Consider the following 13,174-nt stretch of genomic DNA (forward strand, 5'->3'; position numbering starts at 1 on the left):
TGAACCCTTTCTGGTGTGATGTGAACTTGATGCATTAAATCCATTCAGATCATGTTATATAGATCATTCATAATGCCTTATAGTCTCTGAACATACAACATATCAAACATACACTATGTTATAATGCATTATAAACTCTTTCTGGTATACTAACTGTAGTATAAACTATAACTCATTTGGTTTGGTGATGTTATGCACTAAATACATTGAACATTCATAATGCCTCTGAACATCAAATATTGAACATACACTATGTTATAATGCATTATAAACTCTTTCTGGTAAACTAACTGTAGTATAAACTATAACTCATTTGGTTTGGTGACATTATGCACTAAATACATTGAACATTCATAATGCCTCTGAACATCAAATATTGAACATACAATATGTTATAATGCTTTATAAACTCTTTCTTGCATGGTAGTTGTAGTATGTTATACTGTATTATAGGATACTCCACTGGATTCTTATATGTAATGCGTGCTGTATTCATACTCTATGACAAACATGTTTATAATGTGTTATATACCATAAATAATTACTTCAGTTTATATGTCCATGATGCTTGTATATAACTTTATATTGCCAGGCTACATAATGCATTTTAATCGTTCATGTTTATAACACTAATGTAGTAATGCATTATATAGCAATTCTCTCTAGTGCAGAAACACATTAATTATTACCAAAGATACAGAGATTATAAAGCATTATGAAATGTTGCAATGCACAAGCTATTTTAATAGCTGTAATACAGACTATAAGTCATTATAACATAATTCTTGGTTTCTTACTCCAATTAATGTTGTATATGGTTTGCTTAGTGTATAACAAATAATGAACACATTTATAATGCGTTATACACACAGCATGAATTACACATTATGTTATTTTTTCATGGTGAGAATTATAGCTTGAAGCAAAAGCAATACTTTATAATGCTTTACAACTTAAATGTCTGTTTTCTTATGAACAAATGTTATAATGTTTTGTGTTTCCTGATATTATGACGTCATATACTCATGCTTTATAAAGTCTGTTTCTAAATCAGCATTTCTATTTTCAGCCTTATACACTGTGTATGATGCCTAATTACTAGAATACACCTGTATGAATGTATATAAGGCATTATAGCAACATTTTTTTTAACCTCAACCTTTATTTCAGCATTCTGATGTATTTTCAGTCAGATCCTTAATTAACGGCACCTTCGCTATACGATATATATCATAGGTCATAAATGCTGTGAATGTAATTAGGCATTATAACAGAATGGCGACAGATCTACGCTGGTCGGTTGTCTTTTCATGGAGTCCAACAAAAGAACACAAGGGAAGAGCCATCACACGACAGGCAGATGAAGAGAACGCTGTCAGGAAGCAGAGGAAAGCTGAGCTGTGGATTAGCAGCAGGCAGGAGAAACGCTGGATAATTAAGCAGTGGAGATCTGCTTTCTGCAGAGAGAAGACACACTCGGCTCGTTTGTCAAGCGTGACTGCTCGGGAGCCGTGCTGCTGCTGCCCACTAAACCCATTAGCATCGCTGTTTAGTAGCCAGACTGCTTTGTCCTTCCTTTAGCTGTTGCATTTTGCTAGTCTTTGTTCCTGATGAAGAAGTAGAAGACAACATGTCAGGCCACGTTCGCTTGTCTGAATGACTTCTGTGAAGCAGAAAACTCAGATTTCCATCAGATTCAGACAAGAATATGATTCAGTAGTCATTTTTTTTTCTGCTGGATATTAATATTCCACATGCATGCTGTATTGTGGAGTAAAAGTGTCAGGAGTTATAGTAAGTAAGCTGAATTTAAAGCAGAAGAGAACAAATATCCATCCATGCATCCATCCATCCATCCATCCATCCATCCATCCATCCATCCATCCATCCAAACCTAGCTTCTTTGCATCAGAATCTCATAAAAGATCAAATTTACAATCTAAAGGTCATTAAAATCATCTGAATCGGTAAATAAACCTAATGAGGTATTATTTTGGTGCACAGGGAAAGAGGAAAAACAAAAAAGATCTGTCCATGCAGGAACCTGCAGAGGTTTCTAATCATTTAAGCGCATGATAGATAGAACAAGAAGGAAAGGACTTTGATATCGATTTCAGTCGCCACTGTTTCATCCAGCTTATCCCTGTAGTTTGTCTATTACCGGACAGCGTCGAAGCTTTGAGCCTGCTTGATCTAGAGGGTGGATGGTGCTGATGCTACATCTTCAGAATTACAAGAGAGAAACACATTTCATTGACTGCATGATGTGATATGAAGAGGGAATTTTCGGATACGGTGCACACACTTACACAGAGCGAGGAGGAGTTTTAAAAAAACAATGATGTAAGTCGCTTGAAACCGAAGGGGTGTGAATTATTAATGCTGAGCTGTCTGTCTATGTAGCTTACGTGTCTTTAGGAACATTCACGGCTTCTTTTTTGTTCAGAGTGGGGCACCGGGCGTCCACACGGTCAGTACACACACAGAATAGACGAGGACATGCATGACACGGTGAAATACAGCTCCCTGATTGGACATGCCATAAAGATGCAGATGTTTGTTAGATAGGTGAGGTAGACGGACGTGACGCGTGAAGATCAAGCAGTGTTTCACGTACGTGTTCAGCGAACAGTAACATACACATGCCCATACTACTTCATCAAACAACAGGCTTCTGCACCGCTGGTGCTTGGGCCCACCAATCGCTTCTAATTGTGCTAGTTTCAAGGATTTGTAATAAAACGATGTTTGCTTCTGTCTTCCTTCCAGACACCTGAAGAGCTGGAGGATGACTCAGACTTCGAGCAGGAAGACTACGACACCCGGAGCCGTACCAGCGTCCAGACCGAAGACGACCAGCTCATCGCCGGACAGAGCGCAAGGGTAGGTTTCCGATACAACTCCTTGAGATGACACGAGGAAGAAACCTTGAGGAGAACTCACAAGGAAACAATCTAACTAAAGTGGATAGTCAGACCGGATGGTTTCTGATTACAGCAGCAGTAACAGTCTTCAGCGTAAAAACACACTCTCCAGGTGAGATCTTTAGATCGTCCACAACAGCGCTGTGGTGTTCTGGAACTCGGATCACTTTGTCCATTTTCCCGCCGTGTTCTGTCTAGTCGACATACCGCGGCTTTGTCACTCGGTCCAGGACTAAAACAGTGATGACCGCAGGCGAGATTGTGTTTCAGTGATGAAGTCATGCAGCTGTGTTAAAGAGCAAAGGGACCACAGATGATGTTCTGTATAAAATCCCTACTTTATATACAGTAGAAAGTTATTTGTCCAAATTTTGATCAGTCGAGAAGTTCATGATCAGACTTCAGAGATGAACGGAGCGGCACACCGGCAGGTTTGAGGTTCTAAAGCCGCTTGTATTCTGGTACATCATTTATGATTTATGTTCCAGCTTCAATAGAAACAGACAACATCCCCAGGATAGTCAGGCATAGAGTCAAAATATATGATGGCTTGATCTCGATATGATCTTAATACTGTATCTAGACCCGAGGACAAAGGATTTCAGCAGATCAAACTGCACACTACAGGAAACGCTGTAGCCGAAATGATCTTGGTTGGAAAAACCATCTGTAATTTTAAACATGGACCACTGAAGATGTGGTTGCAGTTACAGCAGTTATATAATTTCTTATCACTGAAGGTGGAGACAAAAAGGAAATAAAAATAAAAGAAATAAAATTTCAGAGTCTGTGACCGTTTGGGGGGGGGCACGGTGGCTTAGCGGTTAGCACGTTCGCCTCACACAGCCAGGGTCAGGGTTCGATTCCCGCCTCTGCATTGTGTGTGTGGAGTTTGCTTGTTCTCCCCGTGCCTCGGGGGTTTCCTCCGGGTACTCCGGTTTCCTCCCCCGGTCCAAAGACATGCATGGTAGGTTGATTGGCATCTCTGGAAAATTGTCCGTAGTGTGTGAGTGTGTGAGTGAATGAGAGTGTGTGTGCCCTGTGATGGGTTGGCACTCTGTCCAGGGTGTATCCTGCCCCGATGCCCGATGACGCCTGAGATAGGCACAGGCTCCCCGTGACCCGAGAAGTTCGGATAAGTGGCAGAAAATGAGTGAATGTGTGAGTGAGTGAGTGAGTGAGTGAGTGTGTGAGTGAGTGAGTGTGTGAGTGAGTGAGTGAGTGAGTGAGTGAGTGTGTGAGTGAGTGAGTGTGTGAGTGAGTGAGTGAGTGAGTGAGTGAGTGTGTGAGTGAGTGAGTGAGTGAGTGAGTGAGTGAGTGTGTGAGTGAGTGAGTGAGTGTGTGAGTGTGTGAGTGAGTGAGTGAGTGTGTGAGTGAGTGAGTGAGTGTGTGAGTGTGTGAGTGAGTGAGTGAGTGTGTGAGTGTGTGAGTGAGTGAGTGAGTGAGTGAGTGAGTGAGTGAGTGAGTGAGTGTGTGAGTGAGTGAGTGAGTGAGTGAGTGAGTGTGTGAGTGAGTGAGTGTGTGAGTGAGTGAGTGAGTGTGTGAGTGAGTGAGTGTGTGAGTGAGTGAGTGTGTGAGTGAGTGAGTGAGTGAGTGAGTGAGTGAGTGAGTGAGTGAGTGAGTGAGTGAGTGTGTGAGTGAGTGAGTGAGTGTGTGAGTGAGTGAGTGAGTGTGTGAGTGAGTGAGTGACCGTTTTGTCGTGTTAGTTGAAATTTTTCATAGCTGGGTTCAAGCCAGAGAACGAACGAACATTTTCAACTTTTCTTCTTCTTCTTCTTCTTCTTCACATTAACAATAAAAGACCTGCTCGATCTCGAACCGCGCCGTGATTGTATAACACCTCCGACAGGTCGACTTTAAAATCGCACACCGAAACCTCCGGACAATTCCCAGAGAATAAATCATATTTAAAAGTTCTGGAAGGCTGGGTGAAGAGCACGTTCCTAATCCGAGGGCAGAACCGCAGACTGTCGATGTGAGTGTGTGTCGCCGCGGTTTTGAATGAGGAAGGATTTTCCGGCATGCTAAGCTCCTAGACCATGCTCTTTTTATCGTCGAGCAGGAAGAGGGATTTGGGTTAAATGAATACCGAAGTAGGACGAAGAAGAAAAGCGGTGGCTCGTAGCAGCCTATCTTCCAGAAACCACGTTCATCTCTCTCCCTCTTCTGCTAAACATCCTTCAACAACTTTAAAACATGTTTAAATGGATGTTTTGTAGATTGTAAAGTTGTCAGGCAGCTCAGAATAATAGAGCGCCGTCAATCAATAATACATCCGTAAAGAACCGATACGAGATATGAGCTTCTTATATCTGTGCTTCTTTTAGGATAAATACAGTAGACATTAAATCCTGATAGCAAATACGCCGCCTCTCCTCCTGGTCCTTCTGAAAAAGCCATTATAGTGACAGATCCCAATTTGGGACGGACGGCGTGGACGTATAAATAAAATACTGAAGAACTTTGTCAGCCGCTGGACATTTTTAAACGCTATTAGGTCTAATAAATAAATATAAACATTACTCTTCACTCCAGTTTGTCAGTGACACTCTATTTAAACCCAGGGTTTATGAAGCTACATGAAACCTCCATAAGCCTTTCTGTACCAGTTTCCCAGCGATTACAGTGACACGTCATACGTTACATATCCTTTACATTCATCTGCATTTAAAGTTACAGAACATCTATGAAACGTATAACAGCTAGAAATACTGTACCTATAAACTCTCATTCTCTCACCAGTTTTTCTTTTTCCTTTATTATGAAACCACAAAGTAGGACAAGGATCGTCACCAAGCACTGAAACTGGAGACTTCTTCCTAAGTTTTAGCTTAAACATTATTTTAAATCCTTAGAGACTTCATTCATTCAATAATTTTCTACCGATTATCCGAACGTCTCGGGTCACGGGGAGCCTGTGCCTATCTCAGGCGTCATCGGGCATCGAGGCAGGATACACCCTGGACGGAGTGCCAACCCATCACAGGGCACACACACACACACACACACACACACACACTACGGACAATTTCCCAGAGATGCCAATCAACCTACCATGCATGTCTTTGGACCGAGGGAGGAAACCGGAGTACCCGGAGGAAACCCCCGAGGCACGGGGAGAACATGCAAACTCCACACACACAAGGTGGAGGCGGGAATCGAACCCCCAACCCTGGAGGTGTGAGGCGAACGTGCTAACTACTAAGCCACCGTGCCCCCACATTTAGTTTCAATTCAATGTAAATAAAAGTCTTTTAGTGTATTTTTCCCCTTCCTTTAATATGATATTGAATCCCGTCTATATTCATCCGTAATCCTAAGAGACATTTATTTCACTCTCTCTCACACACACACACACACACACACTGCCCTTTTTTGCCTCTTTCACCTTTTTGACATAGCGTAGAACAAATGCATAATTCATTGACTGGTGTAAGTGAGTGAGGTAATTATACATTTATCTTACAAACAATATTGTCCAGTTGACCTTGTAAAAAAAAGAAAGAAAGAAAAAAGATATTAATGCTCTCTTCAGACCTCCTGAAAATTGCTACGGAGGGACAATTTAATACCCTAACAGAGGGCCAAAAATTGGATTGGCTCTTTATGAGTCCGGGATGTCATTGGGGTTTCAGAAGGTCCTCCTGCATGATTAAGTGTCAAGTTTAAAAACTTTATTCAACATCATTTTAAATGGAGTGAAACAATGTCACTCTTTTATTCCCTTGAGACGAATCTTCTTTCCATTTTTACTGTTTCAGGCCATCATGGCGCAGCTCCCTCAGGAGGAAAAGGCGAAGATCGCTGAGCAGGTGGAAAGCTTCCGGCAGGAGAAGAGCAAGCTGGATGCTGAGGTGGCCAAGTGGGACGACAACGGCAACGATATCATCGTGCTGGCCAAGCAAATGTGCATGATCATGATGGAGATGACAGATTTCACCAGGTACACACAGACACACACACACACACACACACACACACACACACACGTGATCTCTTAGCACATTGTTGTTTTTTTGGATTCTGATTGGTCAGATTGTATCGATTCATTTTCTATGAAAGCAGGTTTTTATTAACATGTTCTTGTTTCCATGGTAACATCTTGGGTAACATCTTAGGTAACAAGTGGAATTGGTAGCTCAGTGGTTAAGGAGGTTGACCACTAATCGAAAGGTGGTGAGTTTGAATCCCAGGTCCAACAAGCTGCCACCAAGCTACTGGGCCCTTGAGCAAGGCCCTTAACCCTCAATTACTCAGCTGTATAAAAATGAGAAAAGAAAACATAAGGCACTCTGGTGAAGAGCATCGGCCAAATTCCATAAGTATACGTTATCACTAGATATGAAATATTTTTGTTACGCTTTTCTGTAACATTTATAGAATGTCTCCAGTTCCTTTGCTGGAAATAATTTAACAGCTTTCAGAATTTGGCGACTGAATTAAAGGAATAAAAACCTTTGGACACATGTTAATGCTCAATGATGTGGTAAGTTGTCGTTGATTAATTTCCTATAACCGCATCTCATTCTAACCGTACTTAATGCTCTGCCATCTTACAGTCGACGGTACAGACCTTTGCGGGTTAACGGGTTTTTTTCTTCACCATCTGCGCTTTCAGCGTGAGCGTGACGGATCGTCTAGCCTTCATCTCGGCGCTCGGGAAACTTGATGCGTGTTGTGCTGATTCAGTAGTAATGCAGTCATTTGTTTGTGTACTTGAAGGGGAAAAGGCCCACTGAAGAACTCGTCCGATGTCATCAATGCTGCCAAGAAGATCGCAGAAGCCGGATCCAGAATGGACAAACTGGCTCGAGCTGTGGCTGACCAGGTGAGAGGAGATCGATTAGCATGCGACCGCGTCATTTTAGTTTTTGTTTATCAACAGTCAGAGTTCAGCTTGATGGTTGTTCCTGGATGAATATTGTTATTTTTTTTCATCTCGTTGGTCCTTAGCTTTCTGATCCGGACCTCATCAGTAGATGGGGTTTGAAAAAGAGCGATGGGGCACAGGATCAAACCTGGTGTCTCCTTTTAATTGAATTAGCACCTTGAAGGTGTTGCGTTCATTATCAAATGAGCACCTTCTCACTAACGCACTGACAGCCCATTTTTAATATCCAATCCATCACAGCAGCTGCTTTGATGACAAAGGCTCAGGGAACGAAGGTGTCACGAAGAGTGAGTGATGGTCCATGTGAACGCATCGCCGCTGTGGCCGATCAGCCGTTCGTCATCGCCCGTGGCTGTGGTTTGGAAGAAACTGCTGAGTCATTGCTGGCCCGGTGACATGCTGTGTTAGTTAAACTCGTGAGATATTTCTTTTCCCTTAGATAAAGAGAAAAAAAGAGTGCTGGAAAGGAGAAGTGGATCGGCCTGCTGATGGGGGAGTAATCCGAGTGCCGGACAGTGCCAAAGACAAAATGAGTGTTTGTCTCACTCCAACATGGCAGACTCTCATCCCTCTGATCGAAGAGGAAGATGCTGGATCTGTGCATACCTTCTTTCTCCTGGCAGATTTCAGCCATATTTGTGGATGAAGCCAAACAGGTGGCTCACATGTCTCTCATCAAACCTCTCTCCCTGCTAGCAATGCATTTATATTTTACAGCCATCTGGACAGAGGGCGAGGTCGGGATTCATCGAGAGTACAGTACAGAGGTGTATCTGGATTCGTCCTCACATGTCAAACATGGAGTAAATTAAATCAACCACCCAAACTAACATACACAAGATTCTTCTTCTTCTTCTTCCTCAGAACGACACGTGAAAAACGAAAAAAGTGACCGTATTCTAAAATCAGACATTTAAGGGTACTTAACGCAGCGTTTGGTCTGTTTTAAGGGAACCCTGGGGTTTTCATCTCGGTGTGGTTCCCTCAGGTTACGTGAGAACTCGCACAGGTCCAAGAGCGTCTCAGCAAGGGAGCCCTGGTGTGTTCTTCATCTCGGTGTGGTTCCCTCAGGTTACGTGAGAACTTGCACAGGTCCAAGACCGTCTCAGCAACACCAGGTCACGCAGAACCGCTGAAATAATACCACCTGGATGTAACACAAAATATTTTACACTAGCAATTTATTTTCTGCGAACCTGTGTAAATAACTTGAGTTGCTCTTATTCTTGTTATGCCACCTCCTAACCTCGCTGATTCCTGGTTCCAGACTAGCAGCACATTTTGGTAGCTAAACAGAAGATATTTTTCAGAAGAATCAAAAGTGAGAGAAAATGGGGCATGAGTCATAAATCATAAAAATGTTGGACTATATATATATATAAGTATGTGTGCGTACTGACACCTACACCTTCGTCTCAAGTGCTTGACCAGGAGGTTTCTCGAATAAAAGCGATCACTTCTTCTGACATACATTTACTCTGTATCTCTCCATCAATACTTCTGATTAGCTATAATGTGACGATTAGTGACTATGTGACCGATTCAGACATCGGTGTGTTGAATTAATAACCCCTGATTAATGTTTGCACTGTTGAACGGGTAAAGTAGAGATGTCATACTGTAAGTGTGTTTTATTTTTTTTTAAAAACTATTGTACAATAGTCAGATTTTATTTATGGATGTCCGGGGTACTGCATGTCCCTAAAGCGCTGCGGGAAGTGAACTGGTTCAAACCAGAGCGCTGTGAAATCTTGAGAACGCATACTGGGGGTATGAGAAGTTATTCTAAGGTCCATGGCAAAAAAATAAAGATCAGTATGTTTTGGTGCTAAGCGAGCGAACAAACCCAAAAACTCTGAAGCTAACTTCAGTAAACCCTGTAATTCCAGATAGAAATCCCAAAACAAAAACAGAACATAACATGAAACTTATTCCATCATGACCCTGAAGTAGTTTATCGCAGATGATATAAAACATTCTATGACATTTACAAGAATAAATCTGCTAGAATTTGTAAGCAAGTTTGCACCCCGCTGTCCTTGTGCCTATTTCTACCCACGAGCTCGTCGTTCTACAACACAGCCGAAGTCAGATCTTGTAATGAATATGATCTAATCTGGATTCTGTGACAGGAAGTGATGGAACTGTGTGTGAGGGTTTTTTCAATTTGTTTAGGTTTGCTTTGTATTTTTTGAACAAGGAGAGAAATCGTTAAATTGTCATTTAGTAATTCAGCTAAACAGGTCATGCAGTGAAATCCGAAAGCCAAACTCGGATCGGTAGCTGTGCCGCATTTCGTTCTTATTCCGTCAATGGAAACGTCATGCTATTCGACAGTTCAGTAAATCGCACACCGACACAAGCACAGACGATGACGACGATCGTTTTGTATTCCCGACCGAACCCGTCATACACTCTGTAGTGCAGAGAGACATTGCTTGGGAAGTGCACAGGCACTCGCTTATATTTAGAACCAACATGATGCTTGTGCATGACTTTATTTGTAAGAGCTTCATTCCTGTAACACAGCTGAGCTGTCATGTCATGTCACAAATATAGATATTAGTTCCTTTGTAGTGCAAAACAGAGCGAGGGAAGTGTGTACGCGTTCGTTTGGAGTGACTCGTCACCCTTGATTCCACCAAAAGCGACGTGTCTCTGTGACACAGCTGAACAAGTCTTGTAGTTTTTAAATATTTCCAATATTTCTGGAACAAGGCCAGTCCTCAGGCTTTGTGATGCTTATCTACATTTCTACCTACAAGAATGTCTCGTGTCACAAATTCAGGTATTGAAAAAGTGTTTAGTCTGCAGAGGAGTAAGAATGTTGATTTGGAACAAAACCTAAACCTGAGTCATCAACCTCACTGTGTTCCTGCTTGATTCCTCTCACAGTAAAGTCAGTCTATTAACACGTATCACACATGCAGTGAGTAATTATTTTGCACAGTGAAGTGAAGGCATGCTTTTGTTTGTAAATTGGAACCAGACCAGATCTCTAAATGTCTTCCTTCCTTCCTACTGTGTTGCAGTGTCCTGATTCAGCTTGTAAGCAGGACCTGCTGGCTTACCTGCAGAGAATCGCCCTGTACTGCCACCAGCTCAACATCTGCAGCAAAGTCAAAGCCGAAGTCCAGAACCTCGGAGGAGAGCTCATCGTCTCAGGGGTACGTTCCTGCAACATCAGCACCGACGCGATACATAAACAATACAGAAGCAATCGAGAAGCAGGGATCGTGGACTGGTGAAAAAGCTGCTGCAGCTTTTTTATACTACATATCGAATTGAATGTTGTTTGCATTGATTTTGAAGTCATTACCAGCTAAGCTAGTGTTACACCGCATCGAAGTGCACACCCTGAGATGTGCTGAGGGAAGATGAAATAAAATTGACAGAAAGTCACCTGACTGTGCTCACTTTTGTCTTTCAGCTGGACAGCGCTACTTCCCTCATCCAGGCCGCCAAGAATCTAATGAATGCCGTGGTCCTGACGGTCAAGGCCTCGTATGTGGCTTCCACCAAGTACCAGAAGGTGTACGGTACAGCGGCAGTCAATTCCCCCGTGGTGTCATGGCGCATGAAAGTGCCCGAGAAGAAGCCGCTTGTGAAGAGGGAGAAGCCTGAGGAGTGTCAGACCCGAGTGCGCCGAGGCTCGCAGAAGAAACACATCTCACCGGTCCAAGCGCTCAGCGAGTTCAAGGCTATGGACTCGTTTTAAATCTACAGGTGGCAAGAAAAAAAAAGTTTCAAGGTTCCAAGCCCTCAAACTCTTCAACCACCTCCTGACTTTTCCTGTCTATTCCCTCCTCCTCCCCCAGTCTTTCTTTCCTGTCTCCTGTTTGCAGCTTCCTGTATCCCGTTCCACATAGAGGCAAAAGTGTTGCCGTGGATACTCTTACTGGAGAACTGCATAACGAAACCAAGATAAGCAGAAAAAGATGGGCATGTGTTTACTCTCGGAGCTTCGGCACCATTCCCGTGGTGTTTGTTAGTTACCAGTGTTAGCCTGACTAGCCATATTTACACTGTTGTTGATACGGGGTCCTCCTACTGACATCCCTACTTTACAAAAAAATGCAAGGCTGTTAAAGCATGAGAATGAGATAATAAGGCAAAGGGAACTAGATAAGTGACTTATGGTCATGACTTAGTACCGAGAGGGAATGAGATCATTTCATCACGACCACAAAGGGAATGAGATGATTAAGTCGCAGGCTTGTTCCCTTAAATCACAGAGTTGTTGCTATGACCTAATTATCTCATTATCTCAAGTTACAAATCCATAGCTATATCTCATTCTCAAGTCATGTTCTCATGCTGGCAACTTAATTATCTCATTTCCTTGAGGGACCAAGTCATGGCCATGACTTAATTTTCTTGTTTGGTAGCATGCCTCTAACTTCTATATCTAGTTTCCTTGTGTTATAAAGTCACGGCCATAACTTACCGAGCGCATTTCCTCATGTTACGTATCCATGGCTGTGACTTAATTGAATTATTCTTAAGTTATTATGTTATGGCAATGACTTGAGATCATACGGTCAAATTCACGGTCACAAATGAACTATCTCATTCGATTGAGATCTGAAGTTGAGGCCATGACTTAATTATCTTGTTTTGTCAAGTCATGGTCGCCCTTTTTTTTTTTAAACAGGGATGACAAACGGAAGAAGATAATATATGGTGCCGTAGCTGAAGCGTCCTGAAGCTCCTAACTTTGAAACTCAGTATGGCTTGTAGTGTTAGAAATGAATTAAAAAAATAAGAATTATTTGTCCTGACGATCGACGATCCACATATTCCACACGGTGACATGACGTACGAGGTTTTGCATTTTATTTAATTATTATTATTGCATCACTAACTATTACAGACTGGTTGCCATGGTGTTGAACATGATACTAGAAACGGACCGAGTCGACTAGTTATGTGGTTTGTGCAGAGAATAAGTAGAATCCTGCATATCTTTATAGTCACAGTTCTCTAATAAACCTTGCAACTGTGTTACCGAGGCTGTTTCTGCTTTTTCATTACGCAAAGATTATTTCATCCAAAACTTAACTGTTATGAAAGGTTCCCATTTATTCCTTGTCAAAGGACCATAGAACGTCTAATGCCTCTTTTCCACCGGAAAGAACCGGGTGCTGGTTCAGAGCTAGCGCTAGTGCTGGTTCAGAGTTGGTTCCACTGGCGAACCTTCTAAGAACCGGTTTGCCTTTCCACCGGCTAGAGAGCATCACAGCGCCGAGTGTGACGTCACTGTATACGTGTCACGTGTCCCAGCAACGTTAGCGCAGCAGCGACAAACACAAACACAACAACAATGGCGGATGTCGCTTTACTGTTAATGCTCATGGCT

General features: G+C 42.5%; 1 protein-coding gene across 1 annotated transcript in view; it reads left to right on the forward strand.

Annotated features, from left to right (window-relative positions):
• Nucleotides 1-12,822, forward strand: part of LOC113649958 (catenin (cadherin-associated protein), alpha 2) — a 61,990-nt gene extending 49,168 nt beyond the window's left edge. The window contains exons 6-10 of the mRNA XM_047816550.1: nt 2,770-2,883; nt 6,686-6,867; nt 7,647-7,752; nt 10,848-10,982; nt 11,246-12,822. Of these exons, the coding sequence (XP_047672506.1) occupies nt 2,770-2,883; nt 6,686-6,867; nt 7,647-7,752; nt 10,848-10,982; nt 11,246-11,533 (825 nt within the window). The 3' untranslated portion in view covers nt 11,534-12,822. The remainder of the gene's footprint in view (nt 1-2,769; nt 2,884-6,685; nt 6,868-7,646; nt 7,753-10,847; nt 10,983-11,245) is intronic.
• Nucleotides 12,823-13,174: the final 352 nt, after the last annotated feature.

Source organism: Tachysurus fulvidraco, chromosome 7 (genome assembly GCF_022655615.1).
Source record: "Tachysurus fulvidraco isolate hzauxx_2018 chromosome 7, HZAU_PFXX_2.0, whole genome shotgun sequence".
In the NCBI taxonomy this organism is placed as follows: Eukaryota; Metazoa; Chordata; class Actinopteri; order Siluriformes; family Bagridae; genus Tachysurus; species Tachysurus fulvidraco.